At 39.5% G+C, this 22,931-nt stretch overlaps 2 protein-coding genes across 13 annotated transcripts in view; one reads left to right on the forward strand and one right to left on the reverse strand.

Moving 5' to 3' along the window:
* Positions 1-22,931, reverse strand: part of Lar (tyrosine-protein phosphatase Lar) — a 169,852-nt gene that overhangs the window by 7,507 nt on the left and 139,414 nt on the right. For 9 of the 12 annotated variants that reach the window (XM_089465717.1, XM_089465716.1, XM_089465719.1 and 6 more), the window contains 9 exons: positions 15,482-15,718; positions 15,270-15,416; positions 14,778-15,053; positions 14,472-14,495; positions 9,807-9,907; positions 8,842-9,034; positions 6,865-7,015; positions 6,649-6,785; positions 3,566-3,862 (listed from right to left, as the gene is read on the reverse strand). In XM_089465717.1, coding sequence (XP_089321843.1) covers positions 3,566-3,862; positions 6,649-6,785; positions 6,865-7,015; positions 8,842-9,034; positions 9,807-9,907; positions 14,472-14,495; positions 14,778-15,053; positions 15,270-15,416; positions 15,482-15,718 — 1,563 coding nt within the window. Of the gene's footprint in view, positions 1-3,565; positions 3,863-6,648; positions 6,786-6,864; positions 7,016-8,841; positions 9,035-9,806; positions 9,908-14,471; positions 14,496-14,768; positions 15,054-15,269; positions 15,417-15,481; positions 15,719-22,931 lie in introns of all 12 variants that reach the window. The other 3 variants (XM_018003363.2, XM_018003360.2, XM_018003364.2) reach the window with 3 other exon arrangements.
* Positions 15,873-17,247, forward strand: scw (screw). Its single transcript, XM_018003369.2, has one exon. The coding sequence runs from the start codon at positions 15,888-15,890 to the stop codon at positions 17,142-17,144; it is 1,257 nt and encodes a 418-aa protein (XP_017858858.2). The 5' UTR covers positions 15,873-15,887; the 3' UTR covers positions 17,145-17,247.

Genomic DNA, 22,931 nt, shown 5'->3' on the forward strand with positions numbered 1-22,931 from the left:
TCACATTCGCTTTGTGCTGGGTGCATTGATTTTTTTCGAGTGCTCTTACAGGTAAATTGCAGTGTGCTTAATGGTTAACTTAGTTGCGATTACTTGGCTAGGTGCTTAGCATTAACTAAAATTACAATTCATTAGACTGTGCTTAGCCAAAGTCAAATCAAACTAAGTGAGTGCCAACACCTTGCCTCATCATCTTCATTATCTTCTCCCTCTACTGTGTGTTGAAATAACTTAACAGGTACTCGGTAAATCAAGATGGTTAATTTAACAAGCAGTTTGACTTATCAGCTAACAAGCAAGTTCATGAGTGAGTGCGAAAAGCGTTTGTAAACCAAAATGGGAAAATCATGAAATTGTGAAAGTGTGTGGGCTTGCAACAATGTAAAGTCAAGTTTCAAGTTATAGCTAGAAGACATTTAGGTACGTCAATGTAGGATAGCAAAGTCAAAGTATAAACGGAGATATTAGTATATACTTGGTTTTGGAGTGGAATAAAAGGAATAGAAGAATAAATGAAAAGTTGGGAAGCTTAGCAATCGTTCACTTGAGTTATAGATGACTTAAAAGTTATCTGCATTCATTATAGATAGTCTGAGAGAGTCTTAGATGCTACTTTTGCGATTTCGAATTAAAGGAAAACTGCGACAATTTAAAAAGAGTAAGATTGAAGTTCGGTTCGAAATCCATCAATGTGTGTATGTTTTTATCTTAAATTATTTATATCTTTTCGCCAATCTATTGTATATTGATTATCTTCTGAGCAGTAGGCTCCAATAATAGCAGAATTAATTCTTCCCTTCTTAGAAAAGGCAAAAGTCCATAATACTTTAAAGTTCTTAGTATTTCAATGCCTTTACATATTTTGGATATTCACATGAGCAATAAGAATCGCATATTATATTATAATTATAATTTTTATGTTATTTTTATTTTTTTCTGTATTGTTATCTGAAAACATATTCCCATCTCTCTAATTACCGCTATTTGACATGCAAATTCAGTCGCTTTTTGCAAAACACAAAAACTTTTTTGTGTGCACTTCAGATTAATTATCTCTCATATATACTCAAAATCTATATAAATTGTTAAAACTATTGGCTCAGCTGTCAAGTTTATACTTAGAACAAATAATAAACAATTAGTTTGAGCAAGAGAAAAAACAGTTTTACATTGTTGCTTTAACAAATGGGCAGATTAACTGCCCGGAAAAAATATATATAGATGGAGAGGGATATATATAGGCGTAATAGAGGAGTGAGAGAAACGGAGAGTAGGGGCAAACAGATGCAAATGTGTTAACTTGGCAAACATGCAGGTGATGACAAATAAAACTTAATCAAATGTGTCAACAGAATACAAATTAAATACAAAAATCAAATAATTTTTATGCGAAAATCAATTTAAGGATTTTCGCCATGTATTCGCGCATTTGCATAGCGATAAACAACAACGAAAAAAGCCACATATGTATATTAAGGGGCGTGGGGGTCAAAGTGCAAAAGGTTTGCCCACAATTGAAAAAAAAAGAAAAGGCAAATATCAAAAAACAAAAACCAAACTCGGGATCAAGTCCAAAAAAAATATTACAATGAGCTGCTGCAAAAAGTTATTAAACATGTAAATATATAAATATATACATACATATATTTATATACATGTGTGTGTGAGTACAATCAAAACAAAAAATATGCTTGTGTTTGTATGTGTGTGTGTGTGTAAATAAATGCAGCGAAACGTTTTGCATTATTTGCCTTAGGTAAACCACAATAAAAGAGCTTGTGCATAGAGAGGCGGGAGGGAATTGAGGGTATTGCAGGGTATCGGGCGGGAGGATTAGGCTTTCATTATGCACAACTATGCCGTATTTAGGCATATTTTTGGGGAGGCTGGGTACTTGTTTACATTTATAATTGCGTAAATTTAATTATGTAAATAAATCAATTTAATATTTTATGCGGCTCTTTTGGTGGTTCGTTCGGAAAAAAGGAAAAAACAACAAACAAACCAACGAAATTCACGAAAATCATAAATTTGTGAATGTTTAGCTAATATTGATGTTTGTTTAAGATAAGTGTTTGTTTATAAGTATTTGGTATCTGGTGCGCTTACAAAAACACAGAGCTCTTATTATGTTTTGTGCTATACAAATTACCACAAAAAGTTGATGCAATATATCATAAAAAATTATCGTATATATATTTATAATATTTAACCAATTTAGTTTTTGTTTTTGATTTATTTGTTGTTGTTTTTTTTTTTTTTTTTTTTTTTTTTGGTATTTGCAAATTCAGATTGTGATTCAATTAAATAATAAAAATTCGTTCTTGCATATAGTACACAATATAGGAGTTGTGCTAAAAAAGAGTTTCGATTGCGTTTTTATTTGATAGAGATACAAGTGCAAAAAAGTTGTCAAAAATTGCGCCAAAAAATATGCAATTTTATAGTACCAATAAAAATTTTAAATTTTCGATATTCTCAATTTGTAAGCAAAAATAATTGAAAAACAAAAACAATACTATATGGGGTTCAAATCAAAAGTTCATATAATAATAAGAGGTAGTAACTGATTAGGAACTCATCAATGATAAAGAACCAAACAAAAGACACTTAAAAAACTAACAAACTACTTCTTCCTTTATTTCTGTAAAATATGAAAAGAGTTGGATTTGTTGATTAAAAAATTTTTAGGTAGAAAATGTGTAGAAAAACATGTAATTGAAATAAAATTTCTTCTAAGGAATTGGTTTAGAATTTTTGGGGTTTTGGATATCCATTTTAGAAAAATAAAAAAGGAATAACATAAACTTTTTAGGGGTTAAAGTATTTTTTTGAAGTATTCGTAAGAATATTAGCTGAAAATTTGAAAATGTAGAAGTCAAAGTCGAGTTCAGTTAAAGTTAGGAAATTTCTTTTGGATTGAGACAGAAATAATTTGGAAGAACTTTAAAAGGAGATGAGAAATATAATAATATTGTCATGATCAGAACATAAATATATTAAAAACTGAATTGGAAACAACTATGAATATAAATATAGAGTCTACAAAGAAAAGGGGAATATGAAATATAGCTGCATTCAAAAATATATGAATGTTTGCAGCTTTTCTTTAACACATATATGATATATGATATTAGATATATGAGTATGGCATGTGTATGTGGCATTGACATTAATTGCCCGTCGCATAGCTAAATCGACTCCGGGTAAATACACGCGCACAGACATACACATACGCATACAAATAAATTTATATTTTGGGTTTCATTTTGTTGATCAAAAAGAAAATCAAAAACAAAACGCTCCATTGCGGCGTTTCCGGCAGCTCCTGCGTTGGGGATGCTCGATATCAAAATTCAAAAATCGTATAAGAATTTGTTCATTTTTTGATTAATTAGTTAGGTTGGATAATGTTTGATATAAATAAACTAAAAATATTAAACTAAATGTAAAATATGAGGATGAAAAATAAGTGTACATGAGAAACTGATAAATGATAAATGTGAACAAAGAGAGAGAGTTAGAGAGACTTACGCATAGGTAAGGTTGTCATTGGCATACATACCATCCTCTAGGGTGCGCGTTATGATCGGATGGGAGCGCGGACCATCGCCTACAGAGGTGCCGGCTAGCACCCAGATCTTGTATTCGGTCCAGCGCTTGAGCTCGTCGAGCACAATCTCGGTCATGTTCAGGGTCAGAGTGGACGCCTCGTCGTCCGCCCGGCCCACCTCGACGAACAGCACCTTATAGTATATGATCCGGCCGTTGGAGCGCTCCGCGGGCGGAGGCAGCCAGCTCAGCGCGATCGTTGTCGAGCTGTTCGCAATCGCCGTAATATTGCGTGGCGGAGCACCTGGTACTAATTACACAATATAGATGGGAACGTGTGGTTGTTTTTTTTTTTTTCGTTTTTTGTGCATTGAAAATTTGGTTGCGTTATAGCCAGAGAGAGATATGTTTCATAGCGTTCAGCGATTAGCGTTTAAACCAAAACGAAAATAGTTTTCAAACCAAAAACATGTAATGAAAAAAAGCACCAAAATAATGTTTGAATAAATGACATAATGGATAATTGGCATAAGTATATATAAGTTGGCATATAAGTTAGGTGTTATATGAAAATCATAAGCTCGAAACTCAAATACGAGACATAAAAATTCTTTTTGATCGATCCAATGGTTTATGCAAATAATGTAGCGTTTCTTCTCTTTTCTTTTTTGGAGAAGTTTTTCTTCTCGCTTAAATTAAATTGTGCATATTTTTTGGTAACGATTTTGAGCTGAAAAACTAGCTACACACTGAGAAAAAATAGGTAGTATATAATAGGTAAATAGCATATATAATATAGATGGAATTTAAAGTTGCAAAAGCGTGCACTAAACGAGCTCTACAAATATTGTATATAATTTATATAGCTTGATGCAAATATTTAAGGCGAGCTTAAACTAATTGAACAGGTCACACACATACACGCACGCACACACGCACACATTTGCTATGAACATTAAATTTGCATAAACCATGTGGCTGTGGGTTTTTAATTTGTTTTTATTTCTTACATAAAACATGAAACTAATAGCCAGAACATGAAGCCAGAAACTAACATTTATATAAATATAAATATATATGTATATATGTACATATATATTCAGCATATCCTCGGTGCTATCTCAAGTGCACTAAAATTGTTCAAACTTGTATGGCAATAATAGAGTTATGCTTAATTGAAACGCAATCACTACGACTAATTGATATATAGCAAAAACCCAAATTGCAAACCCATTTCAAATAACGTGCATGACAAACTGCAAGGAATAAGTCAATGTGCACCACTAAGTAGTAATCCGCATGCCAAACTCATATCTCGTTTGGTTGATTCTTTCTCACTCAGTCAGCAGTGTCCCTCTCTCCCTCTCTCTCGCTCTCTCTTTCTATCGCTCTCCCAGTTGGGCAGCCACAAAACAATTGTTAAGCCAGAGAACCACTGGAACCACTTAAACTTTAATTATGCGCCAAAGCAAGCTAGGAGTATGCAAAACGTGCAAATATGAAAACCAAAAGTGATGCAACACAAATATAGAATAAACACACACACACACACAAATATATGTAGCTATATTTAGATATATAACTAATATAATATATTGTATGTGCATAGAGACATATTTAGACATATTTGTACTCAAGCTCCAACAAACATTTGTCTTGGTGTGTTACTCTATTAAAGCGCATTTCAAAATCAATTACGAACTACAATTGCAAGAGGTAATGAGCGAGAGAGAGACAGAGTGAGTGAGTGGCAGTGAGTGAGAGGGGAAAGTAGTGCAAATTAGAAGAGAGCGACAGAGTTTATTGTCTCGAAATTTTGGTTTGTGGCTTTTTGTGCAGTTGCATTCAAATTTAGACATGCGAAGGCTAGGCAAGAGCTGCAGATACTTTTAACCATAATTTGCATAAATCAAGACTTGAAATAAAATTACATACACATTCTCTAAATAAACTTAAATATACATATATATACAAATATGTATATATGTATCTCTTTGTTTTTCGAGTATAAATATCATTTGAAATCAAAATAATATAACAATTAAATTTACTCTTCGTTTTTTTTTAGTTTTTTTGTACTGCAGTTTGTGATGTGGTGTTGTTTACAGTGTTGGCTAACGTGTGAGGTTTTTGTTTTTGAGGTTATGCTTCACCAATAGAGCGCAGAGTCTTTAAAAGGAATTTATAAAACACAGGCATTAAACATAAATTTAATAAATAAATAAAACAAAAGCAATTTCTTCAAATAAAATATATAGTTATTAAGCAAAGAATCAATGAAAGAAAAAAGAAACGATTATTTTACTCGCGATGTCAATGTCTGTAAATGATTACATCATTCCCCGTTCTATTGATGAAGCCTTATTTACTGTTATAGGCCCAGCCTTTGCCAGCTCGATATCAGAATAGACGTGGGCTTAAACATATGTAGGTGTTGGTATGCCTAACTAACCTGTTGTATGTATGTTATATGTATTAGCTAAGCTAGGATAACTTGGAAGTAAATGTATTTAGGAGTAGTCTAGTGTGTATATATATGTATAAATGTATAAATTATATATAATATATATAAACTGAACTATAAGTATTTGATAACTGATATCAGATAAACTTGCAGTTAACTAGAAACAACCACATATCATACAATATATATATTATTAAGGTAGAAAAGTGCAAGTCAGAACATACCTCACACACACACATACACACACACTCTTACACGCCCATACATACTTCATTGTTACCTGTATCCTTGCGAATGCCATAACACACAGTGGAAATACGCACACACACACACTCACGCTCGCACACATACTTTATCAATAAACAGTTATTTGAACTGAATAGTCAACTACATTTATAGGCGTCGAATATGACATATATGTATGTAAGTAGTTATATATTAATGTATATTGTATATATTTATAGTTAAATGGAACGAAATTTATGTTTAGAGTTTTTGAATATTGTATTTTTGTATTTGTACTTAAGCTAGAGGAACTCGTACTACGGCTTAGTTGAGTTTTATTTCTGTTTCTGTTTGTTTAGCGGATATCCGTTTACTTAACTTAGGATCAAAGAGTCTCAGCCACTTACCATATTGCTTGGTGCGAATGGGAATGGGCGGGGTCGTTGCGCCCTCGCCGCGCTGCGAACGTGCCGCCAGCCAGATGTAGTAGAGGGTATCGGGATACAAACCATCAAGCGTGTAAGACTCGGAGTTCGAAATGCGCCTGCAGGAGTAGAGCTCGGTTATGCATATCTGATACCTTAATAAATATGTACATTCATATACATATGTATGTAACTCACTTGTGATGATCCTGATTGGCGTATGTGTCATTCCAGTAGAGCTCGTAGTGCACAATGTTCTCGCTGGAATGAGTCGGCTTGGACCACTGCAATGTGACTGCGGTCTCGCCGATATCAGTGGCCCGGAAATTGCTCGGTTGTGATGGCACACCTGCACACAGAGGCATACAAATACATTACATACAAATACATACACGCATAGATGTATCAAATTGTGGATATACATATATGTACATATACATATATATATATATATATATATGTGTGTGTGTGTGTGTTATGCATTCACGTAGGCACATATTTGGTTTCGGTTTTCGGTTACGGTTTCGGTTGGTTCGGTAATAATGAAACGGAAATTACGGAAATTAAATAAAATACACAAACAAATCAATGCGGCATTTATTTATATACATATATACGAGAAAATGCGCCCATTCAGATATTATGATTCAGATACTCTCGGCAGACATGTAAGCCAGCTGGCCAGCCACATGAACATGGAGCGCACCTGAAGCCTGCGAAATTGATTGAATTATTTGCTAGAGCCAAATATTGAAATGCAAGCGTGCCTGGCCATGGCCAAAAACGAAGGCCTGTCCCCATTCTGGTTGTTGGCATATTCAAATAGATCTAATAAAGTAATACAATTTCATGTGACACCCCACATTTCAATTGTGAATAATGCGTAAACGGTAACAGTTTATTCTATCTCCAATTTATGATTACCTAAAATAAATAACTTCAAACTAGAGCCTTTTAGTTTTTCAGCTTGGAATCAGACAAACAGAAACTAAAGCGCATATTATGCCTAGAAATCGTGTTTAAATATTTCACCCAATATAATCAATGAAATGCCAAGTAATCCGATCTAACAACATTATAAGAAATTCAAAAGTTTTCAATTTATCTTATTTTTGCAATATTTTATCTGATACATAAAGGAATCTATGCACGTTGCGTAAATTGACTCACTTGGGGTTGAAGGAAGGGCTTACGGTCAGAGAGGTTGGCCCAAAACGTAGCTAAGCGCATTAGGCAACACAACAGCGAATGCAACAAATTCAGAGTCACACTGTTAGACTGCCACGCCCCCTAGCACACGGTGTGTCGTTCTGGCATCGCTCTCTGGCTGCCAGTCGAAGACCTCGGAAGCCACAAAGCTGCATATCAAAGTATGGCAAATGCAATTGCTTCAGCAGTCAAATTTAATGAATATTTGCTGCACACCAGAATGCACAAGCATAACACACACACACACATACACACGCACGCGCACGCACGTATACACATACAGAGGCACACCATGTAAGTAGATGGTAAATGTTATAAATGCATTTGATCCGGATCAACTTGGCATTCAGCTAAAAGAAAGAAAATTCTACTGTTCCAGAGTTGCCAGAGTAAGTATTTATCAAATTTAAAGCGGTCTGCCATGCAGAATAAGCTAGACTTTATGACAAGCGTTGCGAGATGGCTAAAGGTCTGCTTGAAATAATAAATAGTTCGGGACTTGACCTGCCACACAAGCGAATTAGCTAATTGAATCCATGACAAAACCAAAATCGAGAAAGCTCTATTAAATAACACTTATCTGTCAAATTAAATAAAGTCATGTTGTATTTATATTTTTTCTCTAAATTAAGTTCGAGTTGAGAGAAAAGCAGTCCATATTGACGCAAATAATATCTGTTAACTATCAAATCATGACACTCGATAGCCAATTAAACAATGCAAAACAAACAAGTGGAAGGCAGTGCGTAGATAATGCTCTCAGCGTTGCCAGACTGCCAGAAATGATTAATTATCTGCATTGAGCTGAACATTTCGAGTCCTAATTAAATAATTGGTGTAATCTATATCTATGCGGGTTGATTTAAGCAGTCAAGATAATTGCGTACATCGCAACTAATTGCATACGAATTGCCCATCCGCATATTAGTGGATGTAGAGCGTAGGCCGTGGGCTGTTGGCACTCACCTTGCTGTGTCTTCACCTGCACCGGGGTGGACATAGGACCGGCTCCCATTGAGGTGTACGCCTGCACACGGACTGTGTAGATGGCATGGGGCGTTAATTCCGAGACCGTTGTCAATTCGCTATTGTCAATCATTTGGGAGTTCCAGGAGGCTTCCGGCTGATTCGGGTTGGTCGTATAGTACACCTTGTAGCCCTATGGAGATTGCGGTTTAGGAAGAGAGAGATGCAAAGAGGATTGTTAATATTAATTTAATGAGCGCATAAGCTTAAGAAGTTCCTCGATTAGAAGGACAATCTGATGAAACTGAAGAAAATTCTCACTACGCCACAAGTCTACTGTCCTCTGAAACCTCTTTCGCGTAGAGCTCAATTAAAAGTCGCATCTCTTGAAACCTTCTGCTGACCATAAATTGCTGGCTCGAATGAAATATGGCTTGTGGTCTCAGATTTGCGTAGTATATAATGTTGGCCTTGTGGCGAGAGCAGTGTTTGCAGCTGCAGCACGACGTGCCACGAGCCATGCAGCACCAGCAGCAGCAATAGAGGAAATGGAGACCGACCGACAACAATTGCGGCCTAGCACTTGACTCGATCAAAGTACAGCCAGGCAAGGCGGGGAGGTGGCAGCCAGGATCTGACTTGGAGCACGCAAACTACAAGCTACAAGCTGCAAGCCAACTGCTGGCTAACTGGCTAACTATGTGGCTTTGATTTCATTCGCACATTTGCATTTAACCGCTTGTCTTGCGCCCCTTGCTCCGCCGCCTGCTTGTCTGCTGTTCTCCGTCTGTGTTTTAATGCCAAACATGGCTAACGTCATTTCGTGCCGTCTCCCTGCCGCCCCGGGATCTCTGGCCATTCGACGTGACAAAGTGTCGACCCCTGACTTGGTCTGCCGTGCAGCTTTGGCCGGACTCTGTGTTCGTTCTCTTGTTTAATATGCGTACTCAATGCCAGGTACTTACGGTCACTTGTCCATTGGGCGTCTCTGGTGGCTCCCAAGTAATAACCATCGTTGAGGAGCTCAACGGCCGCACTTGCACATTACGTGGCGCACTTTCCATTTCTGAAAAGAGATAGAGACAGAAGGAAAGAGAGGGAGAGTGTGAGTCCGAGTGAGATAAAAGGGATTATTATCATTGTAAACACATTTAAAAACAAAAGCGAGCAAGTTCATCATCTACATTCTGAAAATGCAAGAGAAAGAGAGAGAGAGAGAGAGAGAAGCTGGGACAGACCATCAAGAAAATTGTCTACAATCTAGAATATCCAATCCCTCTGAATATCAACTTAATTCATGTTCATTCAAAATGAATATTCCATAATAATTAAGCGGTTCTGCATCAGATTGACATGTTAACTAAAGTAATTCACTTTTCGAATAGTTTTTAATCAATTAGAAATGCAGTTTAAATACTACTACGAAAATGCCAGAGTCCAAGCAGACAGACAGACAGTCAGCCGATTGATGCGTTTCCGCTAAATGAAATTTTTGGCGTTTGCAGCAGGATTTAAAATCGAAGGGCCAGGTCGAAAATAGGCAACAACATGGTTGTAGCTGCAGAGAATGGAAGAGAGAGCAAGAGAGAGAGAAAGAGAACGCTAGGTCTATTCAACGTTCCACACAAATGTTTCACAATGCAAACAATCATCCATCACAATCGCTGGGAATGAAGTTCTGCTAAATGCACGTCCGTCTGCCGGACTCCTCGTAGTAAACATATTTTTGCACTGCGCTGCCTCGGCGCATTATAGTGCGAATTTTGCATTTATAATGTGCAACGCAATGCTGCAAAAACACGCATAGGTCAACATTTAACACACACACACCCACACAGACAAACACACAAACACACACATACGCGCACACATTAACTAATTTTCGAGGTACGAAACACAATGCCTAACAACTGCAGCTAAAATCAGTTGAAATTACCAAAACTGTCTATTGCCCTATTATATGCCAGACGGTTGCCCTGGGGTTTTATTATTTTGTGATGATGAATCTGCATAACCGGTGATAATAATGATAATCTAGGACAACACAATTTACCGATACCTAAGCCTAGTAAAAAAGTTTATAAGTAAATAAAAACTAAATCAATAACAAATAAATAATAAATGTTGAATTTTAAGTTTTAAATATCCTGTTTAAAAATTAGAATTCGTACACATAAAACAGGTAAATAATTAAAAAATACATGTTGAATCCTATGTAGAAAATGTAATTATTAATAAATAGCCAGCTGTTTCAAATTAGGTAATAAACTGTCAATTTAAATATAGAGTACAATACGATTATTACTACATACTTTCGGATCGGGATCGCCGCAATACCCGAAAGATGCTACAATTCGTGTCGCAATAAACTTGCGGATGATACAAGCAGAGTCGGTATAACCGGATTTTACCGCGGTTCAGGTTACAAATTTGCCAAAAGTCGGTACGACTGGCAAGCTGATATTTGTCTTTGTAGGGATTAGAAAAGGATATTGATATTAATCCAACACCGCGTTTACTTAGTTTATTTATAAGGCGAATTATTCGCTAGATTTCAGATTGTTATAATTGGTTTCAGTTGGGGTTACTCCAATTGCAGTTCACCTGTTTGTTGGGCATACTGGGGCCATAACCACATTGGCACATGCTTGGAATGTATTTGCGAGGCGTGAAATTGGCGAACACCCGAAATAGCAGCAGAAGCTGTGGTTGGCATTGGAGATAGGTAGAGCTAACAGCAGCTAAAGCCAGGCCCCACTAATTAGTGGGCAACAGCAGCAGTGGATCTCGCCTCAATTGCTGCTCCATGTTGGATAGCGTGCGGGTGTGCGTGAGTGTGTGTGTGCTGTAACATTTCCTTTTCTTGTGCTCCTCAATTGGTTAATGGCCAATCAATAAATTCCAATTCTCACAATTTTACTGCAATATCTTGTACATGGGGTGCCACTGCAGCGTTTTACCCACAATTTATATCGTAGCCATCTCATCTGTTACACAAGTGTGTGTGTATGTGTGCGTGCGATTGCTATAGATAGAACGAGCTGCCATTGCCATTTGCCGGGTCTAGGCTAAGATTTGCATGCACAGCACATGGGGCACTCAAAAATTGCAATAGCTTCGCCTCCGTCACCTTCTGGCTGCCTGGATGCCTAGCTGCTGGCTTCCCCGCTACCCAGGCAGTTATCCTGGCTCCTTCTGCTGCATGTGTGTGGGAGCGTCACGTAAGCTGCATTTAAGAGCATATACATTACATACGGATACGCTCCATTAATATGTATCCCTTGCATGCCTGCTCACGCCTACTGCTCCATACTTGGAGCACAGGGCACTAAATTCTTAGCAGCCACCCACACTCACACACACACACACACACACACACACACACATACCCGTATGCACACAGTCACTCATGCAAAGACATCGGAAGCAAGCCCCATGACCTATTATATGACGAAAGGAGCTGTTAAAGAGTTGCCAACACACTTCTGGGTGCATGTGTGCACGTGTGTGTGTGAGCATTAAACTTAAATGTATTAGACCATATTAGTTGTATACATTATAGCCAAATTGCAATACAAGGCATCAGCCACTTCAAAGGCTTGAATGCAGACAATCGATCAAAGGATTAGAGAGAGAGAGAGAAAGATGAAGTCCTTGAGTACCTGCTGCATGTATGTTTATAATTGATGCAAATTGAGGCAGCAACAGCTTTCAGCTTTCCGGCTAGCGTGAAAATCGTCAAGTTTCTGATATGCTGCAGTTAGGCAAAGTCTCAGTTGAGAATTAATGAAAAGCATAAATTACTGATTCGAATCTGTGCAATATTAACCAAAATAGATGACAATACGACCAAGCGGAAGTGGATAATGATTTGGGGCAGCTTGAAATGCAAGAGCCAAAGTTACATGAATTTATATTTAATGGGCGAAGATGGGCCGACGTTTACCATTTATCGATCTGTGCTGAAATGTATGCAAAAGCAAAAACAACATTTGAATGTTAAGTGTACAACAATGTTATTAACAGAGCACAGATAGTGAGCGAAGTTGTGCAAGAGCGAGAGAGGAAGGAAAAGAAGAGCTGCCAGTCGGTCTTTACACCAAGCAAGTACTGATAATAGTGAGCAGGTCAGCTACAGATAAATACATTCATGTTAAGCGTCCAATTATGATGTAGAGTGAGTAGTGCAGATGATTATTAGCAGATCACCAACAATCATATACAGCTGTTTCATTCGCACTTATGGTGCACTGTTATGAGCAGATGAGCTACAGCCATATACATCTATTCTATTCGCACTTATCATTATGATGTATATGTCTAAAAATACACATACTGCACTAAAAAGAGTGAAGAGAATGTGCATTGAGAGAGTCACCGATTACTGTGCTCACAGAAAAAAGTTATTTAAAGAGCGGCTATAGCTGATTGGTCGCTGCAAAGTAACATGGCTACCGACAGCATCCATTAATGATTTTTGATGTAATCGTGCTTCATAGAGAATAGAGAATAGTGGTGATAATGAGTGAGTGTGAATAAGTCAGCAACAACACATGAGTTGGTTATACAGCTATAGCTATACTATATAGCAGTATAGTTGGTGAGAGGATTGATAAACGAATTAATTAGCGAAAGAAACAGATACACATTGCACATGTACTAGATAACATACATTACATTTGAGCTTGATTCAAGATGAAACTCGAATCATCACATCGTAATCCAGTATAGCTACGACTCAGGTAGTTCCCATCGTGACTGTTTAAGCTGTCTGGTGTTTATGGCACTCGATTGTTGCACTTGCAGACCGTAAATTCGAGCATCTCAGCTGCTACCTAAGCACCTCTGACACGTGTCAATATCTAATGCGTGCGACCTGCTGCTGAATTCTCAAGCAAATTTTTTGCTAGTTTTTCTGCGTTTTCTATTCCTTTCCTTGAGGTCTGGCTGTAAACGGCGCCATCGAAATAATATTTCGAAACGATATTGGGCAAGCGATAAGCATAATTGTGGCAATAAAAGTTTTCAACTTTTATACGACGAGCTACAACAAATTCCTAAAAAAATGCGAGACAGGCTAGAAGAGGAGCAGCAGCAGGAGTGGAGAAAAGGGCGGCGCGCAGCAAGCGGAACGCAGTTGTAAGAATGGGTTGCTTACGCGCAATTGCCGTGGCTAAATCGCGCCATACACACATCCAGACACATGCATAGATACGAGCACACACGCATACATATGCAAGGCACTTGCAAGCAGAGAAACGACATTGATGCGCATTCATATGAACGCATAACAATGCAAAGTTTATGCGTTGCCAACCACATTTCGGATGGTGGCGGGCACTAGACGACGTGAGCCAGCTGCCTCTTAACACACACACATACATCAGACGAGCAAGTGGGCGTATGTGTGTGTGTGAGATTGAGCAGTTGCGTATGCAACGGGCTTTCATTTTTAAACATTGCAGTTACCTTTGATTTCAAGCGAATGGGAGAGGTGGGATGGAGGGGGGCTCGGTGCTACAGGGGGCTAATGTCATGTGAATGCCTCTCAAGAATTGTTATTGAAATTGTTTTTGCCGTAAAATTTTGTTGGCATAGAAGAAGAAGAAGCAAATGCTAAGGATACTTACTTGTGCCACCGAATGAGAAATCGCCTGTGATGCAGAGAGCGAAAGGAGAAGGAAATGTAAAAGAGAAAAGACATAATGGGAAACGGGTAAGTACTGCGCTTTACATAAAAATTCACGAAAAAATAAACAAAATCTAAAAACGCAACACGATAAAAAAGAAGCAAACTCAGATTGTTGAAAATTGCTGAAAAATCCTGGCAGCGTTCGTATGAAGTAGACAGAAGAAGATATAGAAAAACAGTTAGTGGGTTTATTTCTTGTAATGTTAGAATTGCGGTTACGGGCGGGGATACTTACTTGTCTCACCCGTGGTGCAAGTCGCTGGCGCCGAGGGCGGGCCACGCCCAATGTTGTTAACAGCTATCACATAGAACTCGTACTCCGTATAAGGACTTAGGGCGCGCACCACATAGTACATGGTTATAATGCCGCTGATCTCGCTGAAGGCCTGATTCGCATTCTTAGGCTTGTACTGAATGACATAGTACTGCAGATCCTCGGGTCCCTTGTACGACCACTCCAGACGCACCGACGTTGCGGTCACTTCGGAGATTTGCACATCCGTCGGCGCCGTTGGCAGTGCTGCACAAAGGGAGAGACAGAGAGAAAATACAGTATTTAGAGTATGCAAGATAATAATTATAAACTATAAATCGTCCTTAAAACTCTATTCTTAACTCCAAAACGTATCTATAAGGAAATGTTTTATAGTTTAAGCTGAACGTTGCCTTGCAGGGTACTTGAAACTAGACATATTTTCGTTTGTATTTCAATCTATAGCTTTGGACTTCTACTTACATTGCACTTTGACCACGGATACCGCATCGATCTGGCCCAGCGAGGAGGCAGCTATGCAGGTGAAGTTCGCGCTCTCCTGTATGTTAGTTAACTGCAAAACATTCCGACCTATGGGTATATCGTTCTCCGGTGTCAGATCTTGTGCGCCTGCATACGATAGAGGGAGAGAGCTTAGATTAGCTTAGTTTAGTTTTCATTTGATTAATTATTACCCTTCATCCACTTGACGTGTGGCATGGGTGACCCGACAGCTACGCACGACAGATTCAGATTGGAGCCCAGCATCACTTCGCTTATGTGCTCTGGCGGGCGGGAGAACGTGGGCGGGACGCGACGAACCTTCACATACAAATTGGTTGCCTTCGAGTGCTCCGTGCCAATTGAGTTCTCTGCCACGCACTCGTATTTGCCCTGATCCTCCTCACTGCTGTTATTGATTTGCAATACACCTGAAAAAGAGAGAGAGGGAGGGAAAAGATTAGATTACGTTGAGCAAGGCATAACTAGCACTAGGAAAAAGGCAAAGATTATTCTCCATCCCTTTACTTAAGGTAGGTGAAAGGCTTACTACCTAACTGGAATGATATTCCCAGCTACCTGGCTACTCGGGCATATAATATGCACCCCGACCAGAGCATGGCTCAGTTGCTTATTGTCCACTCAAGAAGACCAATGATTCGATTACTGCCGCTCTTATTGCTCTGCTGCTCTCATAGAGTCGCTCTGGCCACTAGCTACGTAACGGTTGATAGTTCTGTGCAGCCTGCGCTGGCCGAGCAGCTTGAGATGATTGATTTGCTGGATTTGGGTGACAGACCAAGACGTATGGCCCAGCCCACCGAGCTCCACAACTCTGCCTCAAAGTTTCTGCTGGAAGCTTACAATGAGATCAGTGAGGAGCAGGAGCCGCAGGAGGTGCTGCAGCAGCGACACAAACGCTCGCTGGACGATGACATCCTGCTCACTCACGAGGATCGCAAGGAAATGGCCAGCTGCAACAGCATACTGACCTTCTCCAGCCGTGCCACGTCCAGCTCCTCTGAGCAGGAACAGCTGGACATGCACATAACATTCAACACGAACGATGTGCCCGTAGACCTAATGCTGATGCAGGCCACGCTGCGCATCTACAAGCAGCCCAGCGTGCTGGAGAAGCGCCAGAATCTGACTGTCTCCGTTTACAGGACGATTCACAGTCATCAGCAGGGCATAGAAGCGCCTCCTGTCTATCGCATTCTCAGCTCTGTGAACACCACGGCCCACTACAAGGGCTGGCTGGAGTTCAATCTGACGCGGACGCTGCGCACCTGGCTGCTCAGCAGGAGTCCGGAGCGCCACGAGCTGCGCATCTCGCTGGGGGAGGAGGCGCCGCTCACTGCTTGGCATGCGGGTCTGGTAGCTCCGCAGGACATCCAGTCCAATCTGCAGCCCTTCATTGTGGGCTACTTCAAAGGACCCGAGCTGCTGGTGAAAGTGCAAAAGCTGCGCTTCAAGCGGGATCTGCAAAAGCGGAAGACATCCCAGCCACGCCCGCCCCCGCCGGCAGACCTCTACAAGCCGCCACAGTCCTGCGAGCGTCTCAATTTCACGGTGGACTTCAAGGAACTCCAAATGCACAACTGGGTCATTGCGCCCAAGAAGTTCGAGGCGTACTTCTGCGGCGGCGGCTGCAATTTTCCGCTGGGCACAAAAATGAATGCCACCAATCACGCGATTGTCCAGACTCTGATGCACCTCAAGCAGCCGCATCTGCCCAAGCCCTGCTGCGTGCCCACTGCTCTGGGCGCCATCACCATCCTCCGATACATCAACGAGGACATTATAGACTTGACCAAGTATCAAAAAACGGTCGCCAAGGAGTGCGGATGCCACTGAAGGGCTCCCAAATTAACTTACTTTAACTTTTAACTTAATTTTAGTTGCTTCTTAGGATCAATAAAAATTATATATATATTTTTAAGTTTTTGCTTTTGCCAAATTAATTTTTCATTGAATAGACCACATATCTATGCTAAATGCATTCCACAATAAAGTTGGAATTCGAGAAAGATCTGGTTTGAGAACGAGTTAGGCTCAATATAAGGCAAGTAGTGATAACACGATCGATAATCGATAATTCTGCCTCTATTGGCGATTTAAATGTATCGGAAATGGGCTGCGATGAATTTAAACCATAATTGATTATTCCAAAAAATCAGTCTCTAGAGTATTCTCGCGGAAAAGTGCAGAGGAGGGGGCAATACTGTTATGGAAAAGAGGAACAGATTGTTTCAGAAGATGGTCCTGTTGACAGATTGCTATGCCAAAAAAGAGAAAACAATAACAATTGCAGCAATCCAAGTTGAAAATCTTTGGGGCGATAAGAATTGATGAATGTTTTTAGTGTACCCAAGCCATAAATTCCGGCTCACTCATCATTTCAGTATAACTTCTATGAGTAATTTTATATATATAGGCAAATTTGGAAGGTAAGCAAAAAGCTTTAATGATTTATAGCCAAAAGGGAAGGCATGTGTAAGCAGTGCTTAGACCTTAGATTTATCATATAAATTTGAAAGTCAAAGTGCAGTCCTTCACTTTCCTTTATTTTAATGGGCGAACCCACATGATACTCATTGTAGCCATAAAATGGCCAAAATTTACCTTTTTATGGGAAAAGAGGAAGGAGAGTGGGCAGGGACAGGGACAGGCAACAACACATGAAAATTAACACAATTTTTTTTATACGTATATGATTTTAAAGGCCGCATAAAAGTTATGACAGTGCAATCTGGCATGGGGGGTCTATTAAATATCGAGCGCACTTTTCCGGCATATTAAGCTAATGCGAATGACACATATAAAGCGCCATAAACTCGGTGCGGGAAGACCCTCGCATTATATTTATATGACCAATAAACAGGGCGAAATACGCACGCCAAACAAGCTAATTCCGAGACACATTGAATAAAACTCCTGCTCAACAGTTTGTCATGCATCAATGCAGAAGGTAAGTGCTTGGCTTTTGAATTGAAAATAACAATTTGATGTATTTAAATGATCTACTCTGTATAAAATGACTTTGTTGAGCTAATATCGCGTTTCAATTTGCGTGTTGGCCTCGGCCACCGATTAATCTCCCGTCTTAGCTTCTGTTATTTTCCAATACGAATTTATTAGCGAGTCAATTTGAGAGATATTTATGCGAAATGCGAGCATGAAATATGCATGATATATGAAAACAATTCATTTGAACCCACTTCCACATTTCCACATAGCCATATATCCACATGCATGTGTATCAAATATTTTATTTGTGTGTGAAATATTCGCAGATTTTAATCGTTTCATTATTTATAGAGCGAATTTTATGCGATAAAAACTGTCGCATTGCTTCGTGTGGTGCGACCAGATTTTATGGCACTCTCCTCTTCTTTTTTTAATTACAGTTTTCCATACTTTTTATGCGAAGGTGCTCTGAGCGGCATTGGCCGAAGAGGTGATACCCTAGCGTCCACTGGCGAAGCCATTAAATAAATCTTGTTTATCCATTAAAAAAAAGTTTAAGGGAAGTGTTTCAACATTCTTATTATCCCAACTTCACTTGTTGCCATTTCAATTCACTCACATTTAACCTTTTCGATTAATGAAAGTTGTTCAAGACATATATAACACATATGTATGTGTATACATGCCTATTTACTTATTAAAAAAAAAAAAAAAACAATGCAAAATATCCATACATTTTTCGTTATTTAAACCAAAATTCACTCATATATAAATAAGTAAATGAATCGTTCAAGCGTTATTTAACGCAAGCATAACTTTTGTAAATATTCTGCTTTAAATAATATTACTTGATTGATTTTAATGCAGCCGAGAGTGCGCAGTCAATGTAATATATAATTTATTTTCTTAAATTTTATTATATTAAATAATCATGTTTAGATATACTCATTAATTAGCGGTGAAAATCGCCTAATATTTTTTATTAATTTACACTGTAAACTATAACTGTTTGCAGGACGACAGACAGCGACGTATGAGAGTGCGAGCGAGATCGAACGATTGTTTAAGTATCTGTTGCTTGCAGCACCCCTGTTAAGAGACACTATCACCACTAACTATTCAACACACTCAATCGTGATCGATTATCGAGAGCGAGCGAGATATTGCCCTTTGTCAAGACTCCGTTTCATAAGTTTGTTTTACAATGCGAAGAGAGTGAAAGTAGCCGTGTGGTTGTGGGTGTGTGTGTGAAATATCAGCACGGCTATTGGTCAAGCCCAGGTATGTATTTTATATATGGACAAAATACTATGGACAATGAACTAGGATTCGTTGGCATAGGAGGGATTAGAGAAATGCCAGAATATAAATAATTCAGCACGAGCAATACCAAAAATCCACATTGGTGTGTAGTAATTATTAGGCAGAGAAAGAGAGAAAGAGAGAGAGAGAGAGATAAAATAGATAGAGCATACTTTGAATATCTAATGAAGCTAAACTGTTGGATGAATACTGAATTGGAGTACCGACTGAAAGTACCGACTGGAAAGTACATCCCATATGCCATTAGTCTTTTTCTTATAAAATAAAAATAACACTTTAAAATATTAGAGCATTTGAATAATATTCAAAATTCAGTGCTGATTGCATTTGACAAATAGTTTCACGATTATAAATGTCAACTATATATGTGCTTTTCCTCTTCCACATTTAGTACTTTTTTATAAGCTGTAAATAGTGCAAAATGTTGGAATGTTTCTAATGCAAATAAAGTATTCATAGCTCCAGATTTTTCACTTTTGTTTGGCTAGATGAATGTATGTTGCCTGCATTGTTGTTCGCCAACTAATGAAAATGTGCTACATGCCCTGCCCCTTGCCCCGCTGCCGAAAAACGCATAAAAAAACAAACAGCGAAATGGAAAATCAACCACAGCGAAAGGAAATGCAACAATATCAGGCGTGGCGCACGCCCACATCAACACCCACACCCACACATCCTAAATACAGTTGAGTGAATCATTTTAATGACTCGTGTTGCCTTTGTCCCTCCCCCAGTCACGCCCGTTCTCTGCCCATTCACCGTCGCCATGTCGCCCTGTGCCTAGCAAGTATCTCTGTATAAATTGTGGGAATGTCGAGCCGTGCTAAATGTTGCAAAAATTGTTCCACTACTCGTGTGTAGTACAATAGGTAACAAATAAAATGCAAATAAAAATAATCATAAAACGCGAAACAACTAAAAATGATGACGTCTGCTGCTGCTGCTGCTGCTGTTGCTGTTGCTGCGGCTATTGCTGTGTTGATGATTGCACTGCGCTTTTATTTTGCCTCACTGTGCAAAAGTCCTCCCTTTTTTCATGCTTTAGCATTTATATGTGTCTGTGTACGTGTTCACCTACATGCATCAAAGTTGATTGTTTCGAAATTTATTGCATACTTTTTGGCTGCACATTTATTACGCTTGTTGCGCTTTCCGGGCCGCGCTGCTGTTGTAGTAGCTGTTATTGTTATTGTTGTTGTTGTTTAGGAATCGCTGAACCATTCAAACAACCATTAAATGCCATTGCATTTTAAATATTGCTACGCTTCCTTTTTTGTTTTGGGTGTGTGTGGGTGTGTGCACACATCAACTTTTTACCCACGTCCCCCCTCTCGCTCACGCTCACTGTTTCTCTGAGCATTTGCATATGCTTTGCAGGTGGAATCTTTTGCACCCAAAAAAAGAAGAAATGTGATTAAAATTTATGGCAAGCAACTTTCATTAAAATTGCTCGCAAGCTGGCAAAACATTAACATAAGCCACACACACACACACACACACACCCACAAACACATGCACAAAGCTAGGCGAGTCGGTGTGTGTGTGCGTTTAAGGGTTTCGGCTCTGCAATAAAAATTAAGCTATGAAGCAACTGAGAGTACAGCCTGACTGTCCCTTGTCTGTGTGTGTGTGGGTGTGTGTGTGAGCGTGTAGTATAAAACTCTTATGGAAATTAAAAATTCTTTTAAGCATCGTAAAAGTAAAGAAATGGCTAACGCAGCGAATGCCCTGCAAAATTGGCTGAAATGGCAACCGCTTAACATGAAATGCAGAAAGTTAACGTCGTATTTCTTTTTTGTACAGATTTATTTTGGTTAATTCTCTAGAACTTAAAACACTGAACTGAGTTAGTTTAAATTCTGTCTGTTGGTAATATAGGTTCGCTTCTATAGTGGGCCAATAAGGGATCAAAGGGAAGAGCACCATGGTTATAAGTCTAGTAAGTCGAAATAAAGCCCCTTTTAATATTTCGGAGCAGTAACTTCAATAAAAGAATTCTATTAAAGTTAATTGATTAAACACAACTCAATGGAGTCTATAAACTGAGCCCTGACGTACTAGCATGAGCAGTTGGAGCCTGTGATATTTTCTCTACATTAATAATTATCACCAACTCCAATAATTGGGGCACTCAATGAATAGTATTTTCAGTCGATTCACCGTAAAAACTAAGCCAAATCTCGTAATTGGCATGCTTTCACTTGCACTTGCTATTCGAACGGGCAATCCTTTCCCTGCTGAAATCCCCTCTGAATGGCTCTCTATAGTTCAGGTGGCAGCGTAACCACTTAGACAATACCGAATGCGAATAGCTTGCATCATTCTGTAGCTGGCGCTCAATTTGCTGGCGCTTTTAATGGCCGCAACGACCATTTAAGCCAAGTCAATCACAGAAGAGCTGGCTGCCGGCTTGGGCTGTAGCAGGAGGGGGGAGCAGAACTCTGACTGGTTTGTCGTCTTTTGTGGCCGTGTTGCCATTAACAACAGCGGCGAGACAATGCCGCCTCCTGCCAATACGTGCGATGAGGACCTGTGCCCCAGCCCGAATGTGTTTGGCTGCGCCCTAATCCCGCTTTCAACTGCCACTGCCTCTGCCTATGCCCCGCCCCATTCAGCTTTGGCTATGACTATGGCTACACGGCACACATGTGGCATGCCACAACTGCACTTCCGCTTGCGCAGTCATTTTCATATTTTGCAACTTCCGCTGCCATACACACACACACACGCACACAGAGTGGAGTGGGGAGATTGAAGGAGAGGCAAAAGTTATCGCCTGGCTGAGTCCCACAGCCGCTAAGGCGTGTGGCACACAGCGCGTGGCCAAATGGGATTATTAATTAAATTATGCTTTAATTTAAGTAGTCCACATCTTTGGGCCACAATATGAGACAGACAAGAAAGAGAACGAGAAGGAGAGATGGAGAGTGAGTGAGAGAGGGGTAGCTGAAAGTAGTCGTTGAAACTTTTCAATTTTGCAGCTAGGCGACTGATCGCTAGAAAAACTTGACTAGCCTCGCCTCGAAGCATCACCCCGCCACGCCCCCTGCCCCCGTTGGTCGGCGGCCAACCCTTAACAAGCGGCAAGTGGCAAGTGCCAAGTGCTCAGAGTCATGCACATTTTGGGGCAATTACTGTCTCATTTTCAACAAAAGTGACTGTCAACTGGAACGAGACGAGAAGGAGTTGGCAGAGAGAGAGAGAGCAGGGCGGAGTAGAGCCGGTGGGGGTAGAGCTCATAATTTAAGCATTAAACTTTCTCAAATGCTTTCAAGTTGACTTGGTCTTAACTACACTTTTACAGCTCAAGTAAATAATTGCGAACGAGCGTCCCAAAGGAGGGCGCCTGGC

This window comes from Drosophila arizonae, chromosome 3 (genome assembly GCF_054131065.1).
Source record: "Drosophila arizonae isolate 15081-1271.41 chromosome 3, UAZ_ARI_1.0, whole genome shotgun sequence".
Lineage (NCBI taxonomy): Eukaryota > Metazoa > Arthropoda > Insecta > Diptera > Drosophilidae > Drosophila > Drosophila arizonae.